The 24,864-nt window shown below is 37.4% G+C and overlaps 3 protein-coding genes across 6 annotated transcripts; 1 reads left to right on the forward strand and 2 right to left on the reverse strand.

The window, feature by feature from the left end:
• Positions 1-135: 135 nt before the first annotated feature.
• On the reverse strand, positions 136-19,877 carry LOC119998798 (kinesin-like protein KIN-7O). 3 transcript variants are annotated; one of them, XM_038846235.1, is made up of 34 exons: positions 19,501-19,877; positions 19,316-19,405; positions 18,753-18,871; positions 18,102-18,215; positions 17,938-18,019; positions 17,320-17,387; positions 17,166-17,240; positions 16,847-16,992; positions 16,657-16,759; positions 16,158-16,238; positions 15,893-15,961; positions 15,665-15,724; positions 15,421-15,582; positions 14,915-14,971; positions 8,340-8,582; positions 8,201-8,266; positions 7,933-8,118; positions 7,687-7,791; positions 6,938-7,024; positions 6,634-6,780; positions 6,341-6,454; positions 6,155-6,241; positions 5,864-6,067; positions 5,586-5,774; positions 4,341-4,547; positions 4,125-4,214; positions 3,891-4,031; positions 2,568-2,665; positions 1,745-1,823; positions 1,545-1,636; positions 1,472-1,505; positions 1,229-1,348; positions 1,080-1,151; positions 137-718 (listed from the first exon to the last, which is right to left on the reverse strand). In XM_038846235.1, the coding sequence occupies exons 1-34, from the start codon at positions 19,622-19,624 to the stop codon at positions 479-481; spliced, it is 3,951 nt and encodes a 1,316-aa protein (XP_038702163.1). In that variant the 5' UTR covers positions 19,625-19,877; the 3' UTR covers positions 137-478. The 3 variants fall into 3 exon arrangements, with proteins under 3 accessions (XP_038702165.1, XP_038702163.1, XP_038702162.1); XM_038846234.1 differs by having other exon boundaries at positions 1,472-1,636; XM_038846237.1 differs by lacking the exon at positions 6,938-7,024 and having other exon boundaries at positions 136-718; positions 1,472-1,636.
• On the forward strand, positions 10,069-11,661 carry LOC119998800. 2 transcript variants are annotated; one of them, XM_038846238.1, is made up of 2 exons: positions 10,069-11,258; positions 11,492-11,661. In XM_038846238.1, exons 1-2 carry the CDS (start codon positions 10,121-10,123, stop codon positions 11,527-11,529), a joined length of 1,176 nt encoding a protein of 391 aa, XP_038702166.1. In that variant the 5' UTR covers positions 10,069-10,120; the 3' UTR covers positions 11,530-11,661. The 2 variants fall into 2 exon arrangements, with proteins under 2 accessions (XP_038702166.1, XP_038702167.1); XM_038846239.1 differs by having other exon boundaries at positions 10,069-11,045.
• Positions 19,878-21,160: 1,283 nt separating the features above from the next.
• On the reverse strand, positions 21,161-23,968 carry LOC119998423 (haloacid dehalogenase-like hydrolase domain-containing protein 3). The gene is made up of 6 exons (XM_038845753.1): positions 23,667-23,968; positions 23,317-23,423; positions 22,630-22,738; positions 22,359-22,520; positions 21,649-21,822; positions 21,161-21,423 (listed from the first exon to the last, which is right to left on the reverse strand). The coding sequence occupies exons 1-6, from the start codon at positions 23,952-23,954 to the stop codon at positions 21,394-21,396; spliced, it is 870 nt and encodes a 289-aa protein (XP_038701681.1). The 5' UTR covers positions 23,955-23,968; the 3' UTR covers positions 21,161-21,393.
• Positions 23,969-24,864: the final 896 nt, after the last annotated feature.

A 24,864-nucleotide genomic window follows, 5' to 3' on the forward strand; every position in this document is an offset into this window, starting at 1 on the left:
GCCAACATGATGTGGAGTGTTTGGCCTTCAGAGATTTTTCATCCACTCAGGCACTCAGCTATTCAAATGATAAGCTGTGTTGAGTGGTTTCTCGTTATAAAGGCAAATTTTTATATTAATCATCTCAGAACCAAAATGCAATCACAATATGATCACAAATTCCTACATTACTTCCACAAGAATCTCTAATTGAGCAAAAAGTAAGACGAATTAATTTACATATTCAGTGCCCACTATGCCAAGTCTTCTGTTAAAAGAGATCGCTATGACCATTTTTGTGCATAATACAATTTGTATTGTAAGATCAGTTAAAACATTACAGCAATTTCCCCAAACGCCCATTAGTACATCTATAGTTCTATACTGTCTAGCTGTATAAAAATCTCTCAAAAGATCAGTTATGGGCGTACCTAATATTCGGCAGCAACTCTGCACATCAAATACCAAAAATACCTGAAGAAGGGATGTATTGCCTCCATCATTCAGTACCCTTCAGCCCTTTCACAGAAGCAAGCTGCTTCTTGAGGTTCAGGACCTCAATTCCGTAGGATGCCAACTGGTCCTTTAAATTCCTTGAAGCCTCCTCAAATTTTCTGTTCATTAAAACCGACTCGTTTATTGCTTCCTTGTATCTGTAACGATGGGCATCTAAGCTCGCCTGTGTCCCTCGGAGTCTCATTCTAAGCTTTGCCTTCTCCTTATTGTTGTTCACTTCATCCTGTTCGTATAAGAAGGAATTTGTGACACATACAAGATAAACCATAGTCAGCGAAAAGGACTCTCAGTGAAAGTTTGTTCACAAGTAATTAGCTGCATTTAACTGGTCACTTAGCAATGTTCTAGTGAATAGGCTTCTGCATAAAATTACAGTACATTACTCCATCACACGTTTCCTGTTAGGAGGGGATGTCTTCCATCATCAACACAATATGCATATTGTTCCTTCGATAGTTTGATAATGAAATAATCTTTTATGCAAACAACAAAAGAAAATGCTTCAAAATGTATATTCTATTTTTCTTTTTTATGAGAACTGATAACCACACATGAACATGCAATGCTGGTTAATGGGCACTTACATTGTGCATCTTGACTTCCAACCTGGAAATTCTCCTCACCTGTTCCTCAACTTGAATTTGGGCCTCTACTAACTGGCAGTGAAGTTATCGACAAGGCATCAGAGAATCGTAAATAGAAAAATAGAAAATTGAACTTCTGATTAACATACCATGTTATCACAATTTTTTTTCATAACTTCTATTTCGGCTACATGGCTTTGCAGATCTCCAATCTGAAACATTAGCTTATCCCTTTCATTTGTCATAATGAAAAGCTGGTTTTGAAGATTCTGTAAAAATAATGTCATTGACAAACATGAAAATCAAATCAGCTGAAGATAAAATATCGCAAATTTCACATTTCATTTTACATATTAGTTTCTTCTTCATGATATTGCATTTAATGAAAAAACCTGAATGTCATTTGATTGTTCTGTTCCTTTATCAAACTCTCTAACTTGAGCCAACAAATTTTCTCGTTCTTCACTGAGGAAACTCAGCTCCTTCCGAAGTATATCCGCTTCCTCTTGAGACTGATGAAGCTGGAAAGAAAGTGTCTGTACATTTGACTTCAACATCTGAAGAGAAAAGGATGTTAAATTTTCAGTGCAGGCAAGCGGCAAGCCATTGCTGTGTTTATTCATAAACCAAAAAATTTAGCACAAATAAACAGAGAGAAAACTGACGTCCTGAGCTTCCCTGCCCTCACCATCGGCCATTTTCTGTTCATTTTTTAGCCGATCAATCTCCAAGGATTTCTCCACACTACAGCAACAATTGAAAGAGGGTGATGGATCTAATAATAGATAACTATGACATTAATAAAAAATAAAAAAGAAGAAGAAGCTATGACAGCAAAATTGAAAATGAAAAGTGAAAATAACTTGCAATGAACGAGGAATTATCTTCATGGAGCAGTGGATATGGGGCAATGGATCATATCTTCATAAAATAAGATCAGTAGAAAGCTATCAACCAATATATTCGAAAGAAATGGACAAGGAACATGTGAAATTTCATTTTAACTCAAAGTTCAACATCTTCCATTAAACTTCCCAACAATCCACTAGCACTGTTGACAACAGATGATATAAAGGTCAAGATAAACAACTCTTGTGCACAAAGCTTTCACAATGGGCGGGATCGGATTCAAGCAGGATGTACGCAGACCTTACCTCTATATAATATGTGGAGAGACTATAGGAATTGAACTTGTGACCTCTAAGTTGCACCACTGCAACTCTACTAGTGGGTCACATGATTGCCTAACAACAAATGATATATTCCACAAATTCTATGACTTCCAGGCCCTTATATTATGTTTGAGTTAAAGATCCACAAATAACTACCAGAACCTCAGCAAAACGAATCACCCAAAAGTTCTCCGTAGTTCAAAACTGAAAGAAAGGTCAAAATATCTCCCAACCACTCTGCTTGTTGCCATTTGTCATAAAGGATAATCATAAAGCAAAAAGTACAACCATGTATTCATAAAGCAAAAAGATGAACCTGCTTTTCCTGTCCAATTTTTCATTTTCCTCGGCACACGTCAGTCTTTCTCTGAGAACTTTGCATTCTGCCTTACATGACTCTAATTCGTTTTTCACCTAAAATTTGAGAATTTTCCATAATTAATTTGATTAAGCTTGATACTTGAAAAAGAAGCAGACATATTTTCAAACTACTCTATATCACACTTTTAAGAAATGAATCCACGTGACATGCACAGACATAATTAAGATATTTACTTAAACGTATGGACAACACCAGCGTAGGAAAAAGAAGGTATAACTATAACTCAGATAAGGGCCATTCAACAGGATTTAAGGCAAGACTGCAATGCTAGTAACTAGGATAGCTTATATTCAGATATACACGGCATCACTCATGCTCGATATTTTTCGGTTGTTTAGTATCCTTCATCCCTTTCATTAGATCATTTCACCGACTATACCCAAAACGCATTTAGTAAAATATTACGATGTTTGAATTATTCTCTAGTTTCGTAGAAGCAAGATCATTTCACATAATAAAAGGTATTTATGCACGAAAAAACATAACATACAATTCCCTAAACATGCTTCATGAGTCAATTTTTATTCCAGAAAGTGGCAGAAGGAATGCTAAATAGAAGTATAGAACCTATGTCACGAAAATTTTCAAGAAGTTCTGTCCAACAATTGTCAAAATCTTTTTTGTTGGCTTATCTTCACAAATTCTCAGAGCAAACTTCGCCCACAATATTGAAAGTTGAGAGCAACAAATACTCTAAACCTAGACAAATGTAACAAGATAATAGTCCGGCTAAATATGTAATTCGATTGGGCAAGACAACTACTACTTATATGTTGAATTGTTGATAGTGAACTGATAGAAAACGGGTCACATATTGAATGCTAGAAAGCTAAAGTTTCAGTATAAAAAAGGGTAAAGAACTCCCGTGCACAAGGCTTCCGCAGTGGGCAGGGTCGAATACAAGCAAGATGTATGCTAAACTTACCCCCACATAATATGTGAACTAGGAATTGAACATGTCACCTTTAGGTTGCACCCCTGCAACTCTACCACTGGGCCACATGTTCACCTGTATATTTGTAGGAATAAAACAAAAGGACACAATAGTCCTCTTTCATGCATCTTAATTTCTCCTTGGGAAACAAGCTCAATAAGAAACACATGTATGCCAAAGAAGCACACTGCAGATTGCAAAATATAATCAGTGCCATCTACTAAAAAAAGGACTGCAAACTAAAAAAGGATAAAAGAACAGTGACATCTACTTTTGGATAAACTCAGGTTAACTCTTTAGATTTCTTATGAGGTGCCATTTACCTCTGACATTCCTGTAGTTAACATCTTGATCTCCTCATTGTCCAGCTTTACTTTCAGTTCTATGGTTTCAACAGAAGCTTTCTCCTTAGCAGACCAAATGGCCTTCTCCTCCTCCATTTCCAAAAGTGAATCAGTGAGGTTCTGCAAAACCAAATATAAAATAGGGTAACAAGTAACAACACTATCCCAATAAAAGTAACGCAAGGAAATTTCATTCACAACTAAAATGACAACCATTGCCAAAAGTTCCTTTTCTTCTACCAATGACTTGATTGAGCTTTCCATTTTTTCTTGTTCAGATTTAGATTCTTCCAGCCTGAGTCTCTGGATACAGAGAGAGAATAAGGTGCCAGATCAGAATAGTTAGACCAAGAATGCACATTAATCAATCATAAATTTGATATCCATGTAGCCAAAGAATTGCAAAGATTATGATACAGCAGAACTTACAAGTCTTGAAATGTCTTCCTGCAACAATTTCAGTTCTGAGTTTGATACGTTTAACTTCTCGGACATGACTTCCAACTCTAAGGCCAAACCTTCATTTCTGTATATAACTTCTTCCTTCTCCTTGGATGCAGCTGCTAATGCATCTTCCAGAGAAGCAATATGTGTCTCCATTTCAAAAGCAAGAACTTCTAACTTTCTATAATCTTCCTGAACAATAGAAAAAGGCAGGAGAATATAATTGAGGGAAAGATATATCAGAACTGAAGTTGCAACATGCTATAAAATTATAGTCCTTTGCAAGACAAATATTAGGTTTGGGGTGGGGAGAATTATTCCAAGCAAAAGAGACCTTGAGGACACAGCCACACAGGTGTGCTAAGCTGAATGAAAACAAGAGATAAAATTTCACATAAAGTTATCTCAATGTAATATGATATCACAATGGTGCCCATATGCCAAAAAGTTCCTTCAAAGGAAAGAAAATAAAAAATATCAAAATGCAAGATTGCAATCATAGAACAATTCATGCAAACATGATGTCCCTCAGAATGATGTATAACAGCATAAGCTATCATCAATACTACATATATCTCCAGCTGTATAGTATCCTTGAACCGTCCTGTGTTCAACAAAAAGTACCAAGCCTCATGTGTTACAAAGAGCTGTATCGTTGCTTCCTAAACCTTTCCTTGTGTAGTGGCTTTTTTTCTGACTAAAAGGTCCTTATAAGGTTTCATAAGACATGAATTCTAAACCCTAAATACGATCAACAAATCAGTAAATGCTTCTCCACTGAGGCAGTAAAGTATCTCAAAATTGTCAATTTCGTCTCATCCAACCGAATGGTCTCTCAAAGAAAAGTAGCTGAGAAAGGGCAATTCCAGTTAATAAGTTGCAAAGTGCTGTTCACAAAGTCATATGCTTCAGAGTTCTAATCAGAAGAATGCAGCTTCCAAGATTCTGAAATATTACATTTCTTTTTTAGTTTTGTGTTCTCATCGCACAATAAATCCAAAAAAATGCATGTAACAGAAATGTGAATGCTTCATTGGATGTGTAGCCACACAAAAAAAGATAGGATGAGAAATGAGATTATTAAATCTAAAGTAGGAGTAGCATCAATTGATAACTCTGCCCACCAAACTACTCAGTAATTGCATAAATAATTTCGTACAAAGAATCTGATTGCCTATTATTCTTTTAATACACAGAGCTACGGGCGCTAAATATAACTATTACTATTACCTGCATTGTCTGTTCGAAAAGCACTCCAGGGCCCTTGGCCTTTTTTGGGTCAAAACCTTTTGAACTCTTGTCAATAACTGAGTCACGCCTTCTACCAGCAAGTGACTCACGTTTGCAAATATCACGTTCAAGAAGAGTTCTTTCGCCTTGCAGTCGTTTTATCTCCTTTTCAGCATATGCTTTTTCACCCTGAACAAGTTAAAATATGTCAGTGGCAGAAGATAACTTGCATCAGCAAAGAAAGTTTGATATGTAAAGCAATAGACATAATATGAAACCTCAAGTTTTGTCTTCTCCTGACTGGCATTCTTAAGCTTCGACTCAGTTTCTTTCAGTTTTATTTTAACTTTCTCCAGATCTCTTCTCACACTTTCCTTCTCCTTAGCCAGGGAACTGGATGATAAACATGATATCTCATTTTCAAGAATCTGAATATAAGAACGTAATTCCCCCTCTTCCATGTTTTGTTGGTCGGAAAGTGACTTCAATAATTAAACAAGTCAGAATAGGGAATTTCCTGACAAATGCAATGCATATCGAAACAAAAGAATCAAATAAAGAACCCTTACTTTCAGGGATCCCTCAAGACTTTGAGCATTTAGTCTTAGGTCGTCCATTTGTTTTTGGAAGTCAACAGATTGATTGTACAAAACAAGCTGCAATTAAAGTACCAGTAGAAGTCAATCTTTTTTCCATACAATAAGAGAGTGGTATTATCTAATTCTTCAAAATGTTGAGATGACCATTGACCACACCTTCTCGTTCTCCAGTTCAGTAATTTTCTGCCTCATGCAAAGGTGCAATTTTTCCTGATCGTTGATAACTAACTTGTGTTCCTTAGATATCTGGTGCAACAAAGCTCTGATATCCTGCATTACATGTATTAACTATTATACAATGGAACGTTATAAAGTAGAAAAAACAATCCCAAGTGCAAGATACATTTATATAATATAAGCACAATGACAACAGTAACAGTATTTGTTCTGAAACACAAAAATGCCTGGAAGCAGGGGTAGTCATTGCAAATTGTTGTCAGAGTACTCACAACAAACACATTAGATATTGCAGAAAGACTCTGGAAAACCTCGTGCTCAAATGAAGTGACACTCTCTAGAACTTCTTTTGAGCTCTGAACTTCAAAAATTATATTTTCCACCTCCGTTGAAAGCTCAACACAAGAGTCAAGATTAAGCTGGCAATGAAATGACTAAAAATCAGAACAAGTGTGACAGCAAATATGCTTTTAGTGAAAAAGCTTCCAAAACAATGAACATAAATGATAGTAACATAAACAAGAAAGACATTAAAAAAAATCTCCATGGAGATTAAGACAGGTAGAAGATGCATACATTCATTCTTCCAGTAGACTCACTAGAAGCAAGTTGCTCGTGAACAATTTTGGCCTCATCCCGTGCATTTTGAAGCTCTTCATGGAGCTAATATTACAGCATATATATCAATTGATAATTTTAAAAATGGCTTAAGGACATAAATAACAAGGAAAAAAGTTTGAGTAAAAAAAGGAGCAACGGCTTCAAATAAGCTTAAAACAACTAAATGAATAGTACTGATTCCATGATTTGTTAATCTGCAAGATAATAACGAAGGAAGGACTAAGAACAGTATGCTGAGGGTAATAATGCATTGCTAATACAAGATTGGATGAGACCTCAAAGTTCAAACCCCATGGTAGAGCAAGAAAGCAAAAACCCCATGGTAGAGCAAGAAAGCAAATACCCCATGGAAAAGCTACTACTTGTCATAACAACAATATTAAATATGGCATCTACGAAAAAAGTTTCATAATTAATGCTTCATAAATCTGTGTAGGATATTATTTTGCAGTCAATAAGACATCTTTTCCATTAATTGTGTGTTGATATTCGAACCCAAATGCAGAAAGAAAAGGATAAAACTTAGCAAACAGAAATTTTAATAACCCAAACCCCATGTTACTAACTGATTACATATTTATACATGACTTGTTACCAGTGAAATTCATCTGTGGAGGGTTCAGGATCTCCATTCAGAAGGAACACAAAAATGAAACCTAGCACAAAATAAACTACACAGCAAAATGGCCAATGACTGAGGTTACCTCTTCAAGCTTCTCCTTTGCACATATATTCTGTTCTGTTGCTAGCTTAACAATATTGTCCAGATTTTGCTGGCTAGAGGATGATTCCAACTCCAACAATTTGATCTACGAAAAAAAAAAGAAAACAACATAAACAACAAGTATTTGCAAACCAAAGAAAACATCTTAAACTCCATTATCTAAACAGTGATATTCCAGAAAATGGAAGAAAAAGGGATATTAATAAGCAAAAGAAGCCACACAGACCTTTTCTTGCAGTTGTTTGATTACAAAAATAGCCTCAGACTCCCTCAAGCTGATGCTGTTGTCAGCATAAATGTTGCTTCTATTGGCAGTACACATAGAGCATTCATTGTGAATGACACGGTCAGATAAAGCAACCTCCGCTAGCTGCCTCATTAAAAAGTCATTTTGTAATTCACCCATAGTTCTCTGCATAAAGAAAAAAAGGAATAAATATGACCGGATTGTATTACTAGCTAGAGGAACAGAAAAGAAAAGAAAGTATAACAACCTCAGTTTCATGTTTTAGAAGCAGATCCTCATATTCTGCTTGCGTTTCTGCTAATTCATTCTCATCCTGAGAGATAACACATGTTAGGGTGTTAGAAGTTCAGAGATAGAAGAGATATAGGAAAAGAAATGATACAAACCACGGGGGATCCTTTCTTCCGAGGGGGTGCTTTCCTCCTGTTTGTTACATGCAATAAGGCATGAGGATCAGGGAGAGTGCAGTCTCTTGCCACATCATTGTTCTCATCTTTACATGGCTTAGAACGGTCATCCACAACTTCATTTTCATTTACCAATTTTTCAAAAGGAACAAGAGGTCCCACATCGTGGTCAACTCTTGTGGATTTCACAGTAGAAGCCCTAGATTGTGCATTGGAATACACCTAAAATAAGGCAAAAAGCATTAGCTTTCATCCAAGAATCTCAAACTATTACATATTCCAACAATTAAAATTGCTTGCAGCAGTATTATCTAATTTAGAGAGCCAGAAACAGGCAAGAAAGTTACATAGTAAAACCAACTTGTATAAAAAGAGTTCAGGTTGAAAAAATCTTGAACACACTCAGCTTTACAAGTACTATGTCCTTTGTAGTCAACTTTTTTTCTTCTCTAATGCACCTCATGCCCTTGCAGTGCCCTGAAATTTGGACTTCTCAATTTAGCCAATAGAAAAATTGGCAGATTAATAATATGTTTCCTGATCAAAAGGAAGTTCTGGAAGTTTTTTTATCTTTAAAATGCTATGCATGTCTAATGTTGGCAGCTAAATAGTTACAGACCAAAGCACAAGATCAGCTGCAGAACGCTTTTTGAAGGATATTTGCCTCTAAAAATCATAGGCCAGAATATCTCTCATCACAATGATAGATACCCACAAGTGATAAATTGATGCTGGAATGACTTAACTTAGTATAGACAAATAGACATGGATCTCAGAAACAGCAACTTTGGGGAACTAAATGTGAATGCCTTAAAGGAAGTTTCTCCCTACTAACTGGTGAAACAAGTAGCATCCAACACATGCAAGGCATCTAGAAAACTAACTTCTTAAGGAAATCCTGCTCTCTGTCAAACCAACTCGACTCTTTAGAAATATATGCTATACACATGAGCCTGCATTAGTGATACCCTCTAGTTGCCATATGTACAATTCATACATTTTTTTAATCATGAATATAATCTCTGAAAACTCCAAATTGGGTAATGCCACAAATATTAGTCAAATTCAACTCAACACACACATGTACACATGCACAAGCGCTGGTATAGAAAGCTAAAGAAAGAATTTATAGTGTAAGCGCAGTTAAATATATCAGAAACAGATGAATTTTGTTAATATTAGTTAACTTGTTGGTTTGGGGAGTTTCATATATATTTTTTAACACTCCCCCTCACGTGTGGGTTGGACAACTCCGACGGCCCAACACGTGCACAACGAACGAGGCCCAACACTAGAGGCTCTCACGGCCCACACTTGGTGTTGAAATTAGGAGAGAATATTACGTTGAATATTACGTTTCCTGTAATTATGGGTTGTAAATATTCCCTTTGATTTAGTTTCCTAGAATTAGGTTGATTTGATTGATTCGGTTTTCCTAATTTAGGGCTCTCAATGTAACTATATAATGTGCAGTTTCACAATATGAATATACAATATACAATTTCTCATATTCTTCTTGGTATCGGAGCCTTAGGGTTTTCTTTATCATCACCGTTGACGGTACTATTCACGGTACTAGTCATCGGCACTGTTCATCGTCACTATTCAGACAATTCCTCGATACTTCATCTGTACTGTTGCACTGTTCATCGGAACTGTTCATCTTCCCCACTGTTCACTGTTCACTGCACTGTTCACTGCTGCTGTCTATCTTTGCGTGTGTTTCTGTCCAGCGACGTTCCGCTTGCTTCAATCTTCACATGGCAGCTTTGGATAAGGACAAAAATGTGGGCCCAGTCATGGCAATCCCTCAGACCTCTCGTCCCGATTTATCCCTCAATCCATCACACCCTGCTCAAAGGGTCACCAGTGCTCTGTTGAATGGTAAGAATTTTCATGCTTGGGCTCGGTCTCTCCGGCTTTATCTTGGTGGAAAACGGAAATCGAAATGGCTATTTGACAAAAATCCAAGACCGAATGCCTTTGATCCTACTTTTGATGAGTGGGAGGCTGACAACTGTGTTATTCTTGGATGGATGTTCAACTCCATGGAGGATCGGATTTATAATATGGTCATGTATAATGACACCGTCTATGGCTTGTGGACTGCGTTGAATAATATGTATGCTCATGCGCAGTGTGACTCTCGGATATTTGAGCTTCATCAGGAAGTTTCTCATGCTTCTCAGGCAGCCCTAGGACTCTCAATAGCCGATTTCTTCGGGTATCTCCAGACTCGCTGGGAGGAACTTGCCCAGTATGAGCCTCTCAGTGATTTCCCTAATGATGCTGCAGTCGAGGCTAAGCGACTTGATCGTCGTCATACATATCAATTCTTGATGGGTTTGAAACCCGAGTATGAGGCTCTTCGTGCTCAAATCCTCAACACATCACCTCTACCTCCGTTGTATGAGGCCTTTGCCACTGTCGATGGTGATGAGCGGAGGCGTCGTATTGCACCGCCTTCTTCTAGGACCATGGATTCTCTTGTTGTTCCTGATCAGATGGCGTTTGCTGCCCCTTCCAGTAACCGTCCTTATTGCCAGCACTGTCATAAGTTGGGCCACTTTATTGATCGTTGTTTTGAACTTCACCCTGAGTTAAAACAACAATTTACTCGTACCCGGGGTGGTGGCCGTGGAGGTAGCCGAGGTGGCGGCCGTAATCGAAGTGCTCATCGCACTGGTGCTCTTGCTGCGATTGATCATGATTCTCCTTCACCAGACTTGAGCCATCTCCAGTCACAGATTGCTCAGCTACAGTTACAGTTGGGTGCTGTCTCCTCATCATCGTCTGGTTCATCAGCTGTCTTGGCTGCAGGTACTCCTACTGCTTTCCATGGTAAGTCAGACAATCCCACTTGGATTTTGGACTCCGGGGCTAACAACCACATGACTGGTAAGCTTTCTACCTTCACTTCTCCTGTTACTCCTGTTAACCAATCTGTCTGTATTGCTGATGGGACTTCACTTCCCATTCATAGTCAGGGCACTGCTCGTTTGTCACCCGATATTACTCTTTCCTCTGTTTTCTATGTTCCCAAATTCGCATATAATCTCCTTTCTGTCAATCGACTTGCCAAGTCCCTAAATTGTGCTGTTGTTTTCTTATCTGACCGTTGCTTTCTACAGGACCTGACTACGAAGAAGATTTTTGGAAGGGGGTTTGAGCATGACGGTCTCTACTACTTTGGGGAGCCAACATCATCTGATGTCTCATTCTCTAGTCTTCAAGCTTCCGCACTACCAGTTTTAGATTCATCTACTTTATCTTCCTCTGTTTTTTCACTTTCTACTTTAGATTTGTGGCATGCTCGTTTGGGCCATGCAAACTTTCAATATCTATGTTGGCTTTTTCCGCCTTTGAATAAAGCGTGCACAAATTTTAAATTTCATTGTGAAGTTTGTGAATTGTCCAAGCATACTCGCACTTCCTATATTCCTCGCATGCATCGTTCTCCTGCAGCATTTGATCTTGTTCATTCTGATGTTTGGGGACCTTCTCCCACTACATCTTTTTCACAATATCGTTATTATGTCACTTTTATTGATGACTACACTCGTTGTACTTGGGTTTATCTTATGAAGAACAAATCTGAAGTCTTTTCTCATTTCACTAATTTTCTCCATATGGTTAAAACTCAGTACAATATTGTTGTCCGTGCCATTCGATCTGACAATGGTGGTGAATATCTCACCAATGAATTTCGAACTCAGCTTGCTCAAAATGGGATCCTTCAACAACTCACGTGCCCCTACACACCTGAACAAAATGGTGTAGCGGAACGTAAGAACCGTCACATCATGTCGGTCGTTCGGTGTCTTCTTCGAGGAATGAATGTTCCCAAAACCTTCTGGCACTTGGCTGTTCTTACTGCCACATACCTTATTAACCGTACTCCGAGTCGTGCACTTCAGGGCATGGCACCCCTTCATGTCCTTCAATCAGGTACTACTTTGTTTCCACTTCTTCCTCGTGTGTTTGGATGTACATGCTTTGTTCAAAATCGCAGTCCCTCCCGCACTAAACTTGATGATAAAGCCATTCGCTGTATTTTTGTCGGGTATTCTTCTATGTCCAAGGGCTATCGATGTTATGATCCTGTTTCTCGTCGCTTTTATAACTCCTTGGATGTCACTTTTTTGGAAACTGTTCCTTTTTTCTCAGGTAGTCCTCTCAAATCAGAACCGATCGTGGAGCCTTCTCTACCCATTCCAGATCACTCACCGCCTCCACGACCGCTTCTGTTACCTGAATCTTCCTCTCCTTCACCTTCTCCTTCTCCTAATTCCACATCTCCTCATAGTGCACCACCTCTTGTTCCCTTTGATCAGGTCTATACTCGACGTCCGTCTGCTCCTGACCCTCAGCCAACATCTTCTCCGGAATCAGGTACTTCCCTTTCTCCTGTTTCTGCCCCTCGTTACCCTACTCGTGATCGTCGTCCCCCTTCTCGTTTTGGATTTACGAGTAGTACTGACCATCCCATTGCCAAGTATTTGTCTTATCATTGTTTTTCAGATTCCTATAAGACCTTTCTTGGCCAGCTTGACTCCGACTTTATCCCTCGCTCAGTCCACTCCGCTCTCCAGAATCCTAAGTGGGTCCTTGCCATGGAAGCAGAGATGGATGCCCTCCAGCGTAATCATACTTGGGACCTTGTTGATCTTCCTTCTAATGAGACCACTGTTGGTTGTAAGTGGGTGTTCACTATAAAGTATTTGGCTGATGGTTCCGTTGATCGCTATAAGGCTCGTCTTGTGGCCAAAGGCTTCACCCAAATTCCCGGCAAAGATTTTGGCGCCACTTTTGCTCCAGTTGCGAAACTTACTACAGTTCGTCTCCTCATTTCTCTGGCTGCTACATATTCTTGGCCTCTGCATCAGATGGATGTTAAAAATGCATTCCTTAATGGGGACCTTTCTGAGACTATCTACATGGATCCTCCACCAGGTTTTCGTGGCCAGGGGGAGTATTCGGGCAAAGTGTGCCTTCTCCGGAAATCTCTTTATGGCCTTAAGCAATCTCCCCGGGCATGGTTCGGTCGCTTCAGTGAAGTTGTGCTTACTATGGGGTTTGTTCGATGTCATTCGGATCATACATGTTTCATTCGTCGCCTATCTCAGGGCAAATGTATTATCATCTCAGTTTATGTTGATGACATCCTTATTACTGGAAACGACTCCCCAGGTATTGTTCAGGTAAAGGAAGACCTCAGAAAATCCTTTGACATTAAGGATTTGGGTCCTCTCCGGTATTTTCTTGGTATTGAGGTTGCTCGTTCTCGCCGTGGTATATCTCTATCCCAGAGAAAATATGTTCTTGATCTTCTACAAGATACTGGTATGCTTGGTTGTAAACCTGCCTCTACTCCTATGATTCCTAACCTGAAATTGTCACCAGATTCAGGAGATTGTTTGCCAGATCCATCTGTGTATCAGCGTCTTGTGGGACGCCTTATTTACCTGACAAACACGAGACCAGATATTACATTTGCTGTTAGTATTGTTAGTCAATACATGCACTCTCCACGTACTTCACATTTGGATGTTGTTTATCACATTCTCAGTTATCTCAAATCTTGTCCTGGTCTCGGATTGTTCTATACTTCTGGAAAGATGTCATGTCCACCATCCAGTCTCTCATGCTATATACCGTCTGATCTCTCGGGCTACACCGATGCTGATTATGCGGGTTCCTTAAGTGACAGACGTTCTACCTCCGGCTTTTGTACTTTCCGGGGTAATCATCTTATATCATGGAAAAGTAAGAAGCAAGCGGTTGTTTCTCGGTCATCAGCTGAATCAGAATATCGTGCCATGGCTCATGGTACATGCGAAATCATGTGGCTTCGTTCTCTCCTCACAGAACTAGGTATTTCTGTAACAGGCTCGTCTACTTTATTTTGTGATAACAAGTCTGCCATCATGCTGTCATCCGACTCAGTTCTCCACGAACGAACTAAGCATATAGAAGTTGATATCCATTTCATTCGGGAAAAAGTTCGAGCGGGCATTATCACTCCTAGCTTTGTTCCTTCATCGGCTCAGACTGCGGACATGTTTACCAAACCGATAGGTCCTTCTTTACTTAAGACATCTCTAGTCAAGCTGGGTCTCGTCAATCTCTTTGCACCAGCTTGAGGGGGAGTGTTGAAATTAGGAGAGAATATTACGTTGAATATTACGTTTCCTGTAATTATGGGTTGTAAATATTCCCTTTGATTTAGTTTCCTAGAATTAGGTTGATTTGATTGATTCGGTTTTCCTAATTTAGGGCTCTCAATGTAACTATATAATGTGCAGTTTCACAATATGAATATACAATATACAATTTCTCATATTCTTCTCTTGGGGCAACAATAAATTGAGGGGTTCAAATTGCAGAAGCTAAAGTTTAAACCCAAGACCTCCTGCTCCTATACCATGTTAATATGAAGTTAACTTGTTGGTTTGGGGCATTTCATATCAATTATATATATTTTCTAACAACTTTAAATGTTTTAAACTAGGGTAAATAATCCAACACGCAAGTGTTAAGAAGAAAAAAGGTACCTCTTGAAGATTCTCTCGTGAAAGATTACCAGGGCACCACGTATCCCTCCTTTTCCCCTGCAGAGCAAACAAACAACTGTGGGGTGGCATGGAATGAAAAGCTTTGCAGTCATAGATATAGCAGTAAAAGCAAAAGGAGAGCATCAAATGCAATTATATTTTGATAAAATAAAAATGAAGTAGTTTTATCTCAAAGCAACGAGCAGGGTGCAAAGTGTAATTGCTGAAAGTAATTTATGTAGATTGTCAATAACAACATCAAGTAGCAGAAAGTAAATGTTACTTTAAAATCCACTGCAAATGTTTAGCCTAGACTCACCAAGCATGATTTCTTATGAAATTAATAGACCACCCAACATGAAGAACAAGTACAGACAAACTTGCAAGGAAACTATGGAACAGACCAACCATTAATAGAAGTACAGGAAAATAAATTTCATCTGCAAAACAAAATAAAATGTGATACAATGCATTAAGAATAAAGTAAGACGAGACATTGCTTGAACCTTTTTATACTGCTCACGATTCTCATCCATATTTGAATACAGCACCATGGAGCTCAAGTTTTTTATTTTCTTGGCTTGCTCTTGCAGCACCTTCTCACGTTCAGCCTGGGCTCTCTTTTCCTCTTCCAGCTCCAAAGTTATACGTTCCCTTTCCAATTCAGACTGCCAGGCAGTTTTGCAACTCCACTAATTTGCCGACACATTCTCCTAAAGACTATGGAAAATATAAAGAACTATATCAAACCTGTAACAATGTGTTCCGCAGATTGAGAATCTCTTCTTCCAAATGTTCCGAATGAGAGCCCTAAATTGAAATGAAGGATGAGTACAATTCAAAACTAGCAAGACGGATCATTTTAAGATAACTCATATGAATGAGAGAATCTATCGAGTACAATTCAAAACTAGGAAGACGGATAATTTTAAGATAACTCATATGAATGAGTAAATCTATCGTTACAAATAGACCAACCTGCAATTTGGCTCGAAGCTCCTCAATTTCTTTTTTTTGACGCTTTAACAAAGCAGCATCAGTAAGAATCTGGGGTGAAGAACGAGGATCAAGTGTTGATTAAGTAAAAACACAATACACAACTTGCAAACGATCGGATGGGTTTTCACATGCAAAATAGAGAGGCGGTTATAGAACACCTTGAAAGAAGCATTTAAACATAATCTGAAGGAAGAAACAGAAAGCACGAGAACATTTCAAAAGTGTAAGCTGAATAGAGGGAAACCTCATTCACACGAGCACAATTTGTGACACGTAATGCTCTACTTGCAAACTGAAGACTGCTTTTAGTCTCATCTGCATGAATCTGCCATTAAATAGATGTGATAAGACATGGGGACTGACAATAATCCAGATGATAAACCACAGTATTCTTAGCAAACAAAAGAAAAATCATTAATCAGAGAAGCTTTGCGGCATATGTGATGAAAGTTTTTCATGGACCATTGTACAGAACGCCATCCTTAATTCACTAAATTCCTTTTCAAAAATTGTGTCTACACAGGATTCAGCTCAGAAGACAGATAAATGGCATGTTGTCAAAAATTGTATGGAATTTAGTATGGCAACCGCATGACCTTTTCGTAACGTAAACAAACATATTTTGACTATAGCAGCATGTTTCCACCTAATTATATTAATATCAAGTGGTTGCTTGTGTAAATACATGCTCACACACATACATTCAAATACATCAATCAAGCAGAGCACCAATGAGTTTATACCTGTGCCAGAGTGATATTACAAATTATGGCTGTATTTGCATTTCCACCCAATGAAGGCTGCAAAATTCGTGTAAGTTTACTATCTCGATATGGGACATGACTCCTGTATCAATTAATTAATGATGTTAAATAGTCACTTAAGTCCAGGGCGATAATTCCTCTCACGTCCTAAAACTATTTTAAAACTTACCCTTGGCTTTCAGCACCTTCACTTAATTTCTTTATCACAGTTCCCAGTGTCATCAGGCTTTTATTAATGTGTGATCCCTCTTTGAGCCGAACACCTTCTGCACCAGTTTTTGCAGCACGTTCTGAACCGGCTAGGTCCACCAAATTCTAGGAACAAAATTTAATCAAGAACCAAGATCAAGGTGGAAAAAAAGATAAACTAGGAAAATAGAAGGCCAGCGGCATGAACCGAAAAGATGACATGATGATAAAAACATAGTAAAGATATATTGAAACAACCAAAAAAAAAAATGAAGATTAATACTTGGCTGATTCCATACCAAAACTGAAACACGGACCGCATCACAAGAATTGCCAATATCTTCAGCTTCATTTCTGTCCCGACTCTCAACTATCTATGCAGCAAAGTCCGTAAGACAGATGAAACATATAACAAAACTCTCCGGCTAAGAAAAATACAAGAATTAATTTTACCATGCGGAATATAGTGTGTGACCTGCTACTGTAAAGGTTCATATTCGTCTCTCCAATATGGCGATGAGCTGAAATATTAGATAAAAAATTTAATCATTCAAATTCTGATAAACCAAACAGAAGATAGACGTCAAATTGATTGACAGTAGAGAGATAAAGAGAGTACATCAATTCCACAATTTCCTAGCACCTTTCTTTTGTAGCAAAAGGAATAAGGAGAGGTTAAGATATGTATTAGAACCAAGTCCCATCAAGAATTATAAGGGAGAGGATTGGAAGGAAGAGAAAAAGAGGGCCAGGTGGGAGGAGTTTGAAAACTATAGAAAAATTCCAAAGAAAAGAGGACAGAGAGAAAGGTTGACATGTAAAGATAAAGAGAGAAAGCGTAGGAACCACAAAGGCATAGAATTTTAAAATTTGAGTTGTCTCAAATTTCTACATGTAAATTTGTACCAGATAAAATACTTCATATTTCAACGTCATTGACATGCCATCTAAAATCATTAAAGAGGAAGAAGTGAGCTGCTTCAGAAAACTCTGTTAAGCTAATAGAATAATCCTGTTACCAATGCCTAAGAGAAAATAAAAGGTCAAGGAAATAGAGCCATAGAGAATTACATTCTCCAAACTGCATGAGATCAAGAACTTGCTGAGGAGAGGCAACAATTTCTTCTCGCAAACCAGCTACATATATCCCCCTCTACAAAAGGGGACCAGAAAGAATGTCAGTGTACATTGAGTAGAGGAAAAAAAAAGTTACACCATATATAAAAATTTAGTACCTCCAGACTTTCGTGAATCTGCAGTTTCCTATGTTCAGGAGCCAACAAATCATTTATCTCTTCATTGTAAATCTCCATATAGGACATCCGCAAAAGAAACTCACGGTCCACATCCTAAAGGACAAGAAAGCATAATTATGTACAGAAATAAATAGATATATGCATGCAATCCAAGCAAAAAAAATTTGAATATGAACTGCATTTTTCATGTTAGCGTTGTCTGAAAATAGCAACTAGCAGAAGCTGGAGGGATCAAGATTATTTCGCTGAATCCTAGAAGAGTTGGATCTGGATCAATGCCCAGGCAAATAAGCAATGAATATCAAACAAAACTGCCAAGTAAGCTTGTGTATAAAACTCGAGCATTTTAAACAGATAATTTAACCGATCTACTACACAAGCAAAATAAACTGGTTCCTACCAGGACAAGCTCTATGATCTATGCTTGGTATAAAAAAAACAGTAACCACTACTTTAAACATTCACCAGTAGTTTAAACTTAGCTAGGTTTCTTTAAATATCCAATGTATACTTCTAATGCCAATGTTTTACCAACATGCAACAGAAATATTATACTAGGAATGCACAGGGGAGGGAGTTATTTAAGTGCTAGACCTAGTGCACAACAACTACAAAGTCAGAGATAAATACCTCTTGTATAGTCTCAAATAACTCGTGCACAGCAAGTGGGATGACACCCGGTTCAGTAGCTGAGCCCCGCATGGTGTGCGTTTTGCCGCTATTAGTTTGTCCATAAGCAAAAACTGTGCCTACAAGGTAGTAACTAGTAAGCAACCATACTTCCATTTTACTTCAAAAAAGTGCGAACAGTATGAAAGCCGAACCATGTTAATGTATCTCTTGTGACATGACAATAGAAAATAATAAGATTTCATCAACGATTCACTGAACATGCATTAACCCACCTAGCTTCAACCCATGATGGCGCCAATGGCTATTTATAATTTGAGTTCGTCAATAGAGGCATAAAAAATGTTTTTAACATGTAAGAAAATAAATGGTCCAGGAAATTCCATATTACATACACATTGAATCAATTAAATTCATTCTCAATCAGTTAACAAAATTCAAATAAGTTTAAAAATTAACAGTATGGCACTCCATTAAATAATGTAGTAGATGCAATGCAATAAGAGGGTTTAAAAAAGGATTTCAGCACTATTTAGCTGTAATTCGACTGTAATTACGCATACCATTGAAACCACGGACCGCGGCAGAAACAATATCCCTGGTGCGAGCTTCATAAACCTCCGCAGTCTTGCAATCTTCTCCAAAAACCCTATCTACATAGCAGAAAAACGAGTAAGAACGAAATTTCTTTACAAATAACGAAGTATTATGGTATTTGCATCGGATTATGGAGGAACAGAAAGAGTACCAAATTCAAACTTGGAAGAGGAATTTGGTACAGAAATCGAGTTGCCAGAGATTCTCCAGGGGCTGCAATTAGCGTCTTCCTGAGGGAGTGGCCTTGCTCGTACAGTCACATATATCCTCTCCATCAGTTCTCTTCAGATCTTCTGAGGGAAGTGAGGAGATAGCGCGGATTGCAGTCCCCGGAACTCCAAATCCTAATTGGGGTTTTTGATTTTTTCGCATCACTTTCCCGCCTAATATATAAAGCCTTTTCCGTCTAGGCTTCTGGTCTAGGGTTTAAAAAAATAAACCGTTATACAATAAAATTTTCATATTTTTTGTTGGAACCCTAGTTGAATGGAAGGATCAATTGACCTTTCGTTTCCCACTTTTCCTTTTAATAAAGACCTACCATCTCTTATTCTCTCGTGACTTATGGATAGATCAATAAATATGTTTCGTGCTCTAATTTTTTACCTCCATTTTAAACTCACTCACAATGTTAGATGTTTACTCAATAGTCTCTGAAATAGGGGTCGTAGTCCTACATCTGTGTTCATAATCAATAAATATCTCATGTGATGCATGAATTGAGGATTAGTGTGTTTCGATAATTTTTGAAAGTTTGTAACAGTGTTCATGGATCAATTTTGCTTTTGTTTCGTTTCGAATCAAGGGTTCGTTTGACCAACTTTAAAATATAACGTTTAATTGAATTTTTGTGTGAAGTACAAATTTTTAAAGAAAAAAGGGAAAAAATCATGTTATATATTTAACACCATATCAAAATCATGTCAAAATCAAAGGGAAAGGGCTTGTTTAGCCCGAAAAAATGATAGACAAAAATGCACCTTTTGTCCCTTAACTATGGGATGAGTTTCATTTTTATCCCGAAACTTTTTTTCCCTTCATTTTCATCCCTCAACTATTAAAAAATATCATTTTCGTCATTCAAGTGAGATCGAGGTTGGAAATACTTACATGGCATGCCGAAGAAATATAATATGACGAACAATAAGATCCCACGTTGGATTTTTTTATCGTTAGATTTGTTTGAGAGACAAATAGGGTACCTTCCCATAGTTGGGGGATGAAAAAGGGGGAGAGAAAAAAAAAAGCTGAAGGACGTAAATAAAACATGACCAATAGTTGAGGGATGAAAAGTATCCTTTTGCCAAAAATTATAGTTTCTAAAAAAAAAAATTTCCTGAAAACATATGGACTTTCCCAATACTTATCCCTTCCTTTTTGAAGCCCATACTTATCCCTTCCTTTTATATAAAGAGCCGCGCATCTCTTTTTCCTTTGGCTGGGAATCATGACAATCCCTCTTGTGTTACATTTCATTCATTTCAGCATCATTGAATCAGATAAAAAGCAAATCCAATACCAGAACACAGCACATCAGCACCATTCCACCATACCCAATAACAATGCAATCCATTCCAAAGATTTTAACAGTATAGATACCATCAGGAACAAGCAACAAGTAGGGATCAATTTCACATTATTGGTGATAAACACAACACAATGCCGTCCAACAAACTCAGGCTTACAAAAAAAATTTACACTCTTTTTAAGAAAATATGGAAGTATTGAATCCATTCATCACATGCCTCTTTCACTATTCAACCATATCTATTGAGCTAAAGCCAAAATTTTGAAGCACAAGATAACACAACTTGGGGAAAGGAGGAATAGCATTAATTCAAAAGAGAGATGAACTGTCTGGAACAGAAAAAGGGAAGGTATTCATCTCATTACATGTTACTACATCTATGAGTCTTAGGATCGAACTAGTTATAGCCTCGTGCCTGAATATTAAGAGACTAAAACCCCTAAGAATATACACAACCTCTTACAAAAAGCTTAAAGGGACCTGTACATAGGTGGTTATTGTGTGAGGTAAGTTGTCTCAGACCTTGACCCCAATTCGTTCAGCAACCTGCAGAAATTTTGAGAACGATTATTAACTTCAAAATACATTTTCATGTGTTTTACGCTCCGGAACAGTATTGCAGATGATATCAGATGTGTGTGATTAATTGATGACAAATGCTTATTATGATTTTACTAAATGGAAGTGAAAGGGAGCGATTGCACTAAAGGTCTCCATATATGGCCTAATGGACCTTATTTTATTGTCTTTGATTGAAATTCAACCACATACCTCCTTGAAAGAGTGAACATCACTTCCCCAAAGCCAAGCATCACAACCAGCATCTCTGGCACCCCATATATCGTTTCTGCGATCATCCCCTACATGTACAGCATCCTCAGGGTTTACTCCTAATAACTCACAAGCTTTCAGGAATATTGTTGGATTTGGCTTCTCAGCTGCCACCTGCTTAGACAGACCCAGCCCCCAGGGGAGAAACAAAATGATCATCGATGGCATATGCAAAGATGGTCTTTGAAAAACAGATGCACAAACCAGTAGGGGCATTAATACAATCATTTCAACGATAATGAGAGAAACAAAAAGTGGTTTTTTTATTTAAAAAAAAAAAAAGTTTGTGAACTTAGGATTTTATCTTTTAATGTCAATAGAACGAAGGTCAATTGAGGTACTAACGATCAGGCTGAAGTTCACCAATGTTCCAAGGGCAACATGTGAAAACAAACAGAAAAGAATCTCCTTTCTTTTTGGTTGAAAGAAGATCTGAAACTTGTTGGTGTGGGTGGGCCGTGTGGCCATACATACTTAGTATTTTCATTACGCAAGAAAGATTCGGAAGCAAAAGATCCAAAATCTGTATGCATACAAATGATTGACCAAAACTATGTAGACATATAATTATACATAATGCCCCCACCCATTAACCCAAACAAAGACAAGGTAAAATGAGAAAACAAGGGAAGAAAAACAGATTTACATACTTCTGCTGAAACTGCCACAGCATCAAACCAATGCTCACAATTTAAAGCCCGCAATACAGTTCTCAGGCGAGTATCAAAATTTGACACAACAGCCAACTTTACACCTGCTTTTCTTAGAGACTTGAATACTTTCTCAGCTTCAGGATCGCAGAGGTGCCAAGCCTTGAGATAGAAACATTAGTCGAAAGTTCAAACAATGAGAAAATCTACGCTTCCAAGTTAAATCACAAAATAATACCAACACCATTAGCAGCATGGATGATTAACCAACCTTGTTGGTGGTATAGTAGTGATAAAGTTCTTCAAAGTACTGAGAATCTGAACAGCCTGTGGATGAACTGACTATGAATTGCCAGAATGGTCTCCCATCATTCACATATCTGTAATAAAAATGAATGCAATACTTATATCATTGAACTAAATTAAAAAAAAATCGAAATACTAACATGTGAAAGCAATAAGGTCACCATTCCTATAGCGAAGTTCACACTAAAGATATGTTCAAAAAGCAACCTACCTACATATTACATAACTATTTAGAAGAAGTAGCTTCTAATATGTAATTTCTGCCCAGCCTACCCTTTCACTACCAGAGTTTAGGCCATAGTATTCACAGATTCATCATGTATATCTTTCACAAACGATTAACCTTGTACTATACGGTTTTATTACAACCCTGTATCAAACTTGTAAGTAATAAATCAAATGTTAGATGGTAAGGAAAATCTGGTAAAGTCTCAATGCTTCTATTAAGATAAATGTAAAAATCTAAGCTTCAGTGAACCCAATAAATTCATTGCAAGTTAGAACTATTAAATCGGATCCCTCATTCTCTTCTTAGGAAGATAAAAAGATAAACCCACATCAATAAAAAAAAATCCCAAAACAACTTCCTTTATCAAATGATAAAGAACTTGAGACTAATAGACTAAAAGAAGGTAAACATAAAGGAGCGAACCTTAGTCGTGATCGGCCCCAAGGTTGCCCATATGCCCATCTGTATCTGTTCAATATCTCATCCTCGGAGTAATCAACTCCATACTTCTCACCAATTTGTTTATAAATCTACAACCAGTTATACAAAAAAGAATCAGAAAATCAAATCTACAAATGTGAGTAATTACAGAGACATAGAAACAGAAAGATGAGCGAAAACAAACCACATACATCTCAAAACCGAAACAAAAAAAAATCACGGATTAAAGAATTAAACACGAACAAAGAAAATCACCCACAAAAATTCAAGCAAAAGCCCAAAAATCAACAAGCGTAATACATGCAGCCGTGTGTGGGTCTCTGTGTCAGTACCTGGGCCATAGGTTGGGAAGGAACGAGGAGAGTACCAGCAGCATCGACAAGAAGGGCCTTGTGCGTGATTTCTCCATAGAGAGACCTCCTGTAATCCTCGTACTCCTTAACTCCTCCGAACAACTCCAAACCCACGCGCCTCGAATTGACCGCCTCCACCTCGCTCGCTGCTGCTGTGGCGGAGGAGAACTGGCGCCGCCACATCGGCCCATTCGATCGGGAGCCCCATAGAGCTGCGAGAACGAGCCTAGGGAGCTTGCTGCGGATGCTGCTTCTTGTTAGAGCCATTTTTTTTTCTTCCGAACAACGTTCAGAGATTCTATTTATTCTGTTATTTAGTTATTTGACAATAAAAGAATGCCCCTTTACATTCTCTTTATTACGAATCGCCCAGTCGTCGAGGTTGTTGAAAGGCACGTCAACGAAATCATGGTTTTGTTAGGATTTAGGAATTAGAGTTTAGGATTTATGAATTAAGATTTAGGATTTAGTTTTTAGATTTTAGATTTTAATTTGTAGGGTTAGAATTTAGGATTTTTAAAAAAATTCAAATTTATTATATTCTAACATTATAAATATCAAAATATTTTAAATTATATTTAAATTCATGATTTAAGATAATGAATTTTGGGGAGAATAAGTCAGTAAATTCCCTTTCATTGTTCATCAAATTAATATGTCTATATTGCTGGGAGAGGCTCCAATTTTTTGCTATAATTATAATTATAAGTTTTTGCTAAAATCATGTCAAATCATGATTTTATTTGTTTGAAAATGACATATTAGAGTTTAGGATTTAGGAATTAATGTTTAAGATTTAGAATTTAAGATTTAGGATTTAGTTTTTAGGGTTAGAATTAGGATTTAGAATTTTTCTTTCAAAATCTATTATATTCTAATATAATAAATACCGAAATATTTAAAAATATATTTTAAACATTTATAAATACCGAAATACTTAAAAATACATTTTAATTCATGATTTAAGATAGTTAGTTTTGGGGAGAATACGTTGACAAATTCCCCTTCACTGCCCATCAACTATATGTCTATATTGTTGGAAGAGGCTCCAATTTTTTGTTATAATTTTTTTTCTAAAATCATGTTAAATCATGATTTTATTTGTTTGAAAATGACTATTAAAGTTTGTGATTTAGAAATTAATATTTAAGAAGAATTAGTTTTTAGGGTTCCAATT

Source organism: Tripterygium wilfordii, chromosome 5 (genome assembly GCF_013401445.1).
Source record: "Tripterygium wilfordii isolate XIE 37 chromosome 5, ASM1340144v1, whole genome shotgun sequence".
NCBI classification, from domain to species: Eukaryota; Viridiplantae; Streptophyta; class Magnoliopsida; order Celastrales; family Celastraceae; genus Tripterygium; species Tripterygium wilfordii.

Coding starts and splice junctions, on each gene's coding strand:
- LOC119998798 (XM_038846234.1), bottom strand. CDS start 19,624: ATGGAGAGGATATATGTGACTGTACGAGCAAGGCCACTCCCTCAGGAA. Junction 15,725..15,892: donor AGCTTCGAGCCAAATTGCAG/GTTGGTCTATTT, acceptor ATTTCAATTTAG/GGCTCTCATTCGGAACATTT. Junction 1,824..2,567: donor AAATTGGACAGGAAAAGCAG/GTTCATCTTTTT, acceptor TTGTTGCTGTAG/TGTGGAGAAATCCTTGGAGA.
- LOC119998800 (XM_038846238.1), top strand. CDS start 10,121: ATGGCAGCTTTGGATAAGGACAAAAATGTGGGCCCAGTCATGGCAATC. Junction 11,259..11,491: donor GGCTAACAACCACATGACTG/GTAAGCTTTCTA, acceptor TGCTTTCTACAG/GACCTGACTACGAAGAAGAT.
- LOC119998423 (XM_038845753.1), bottom strand. CDS start 23,954: ATGGCTCTAACAAGAAGCAGCATCCGCAGCAAGCTCCCTAGGCTCGTT. Junction 23,424..23,666: donor CTTCCCAACCTATGGCCCAG/GTACTGACACAG, acceptor AACTGGTTGTAG/ATTTATAAACAAATTGGTGA. Junction 22,739..23,316: donor TGGGGCCGATCACGACTAAG/GTTCGCTCCTTT, acceptor TTTTTATTACAG/ATATGTGAATGATGGGAGAC.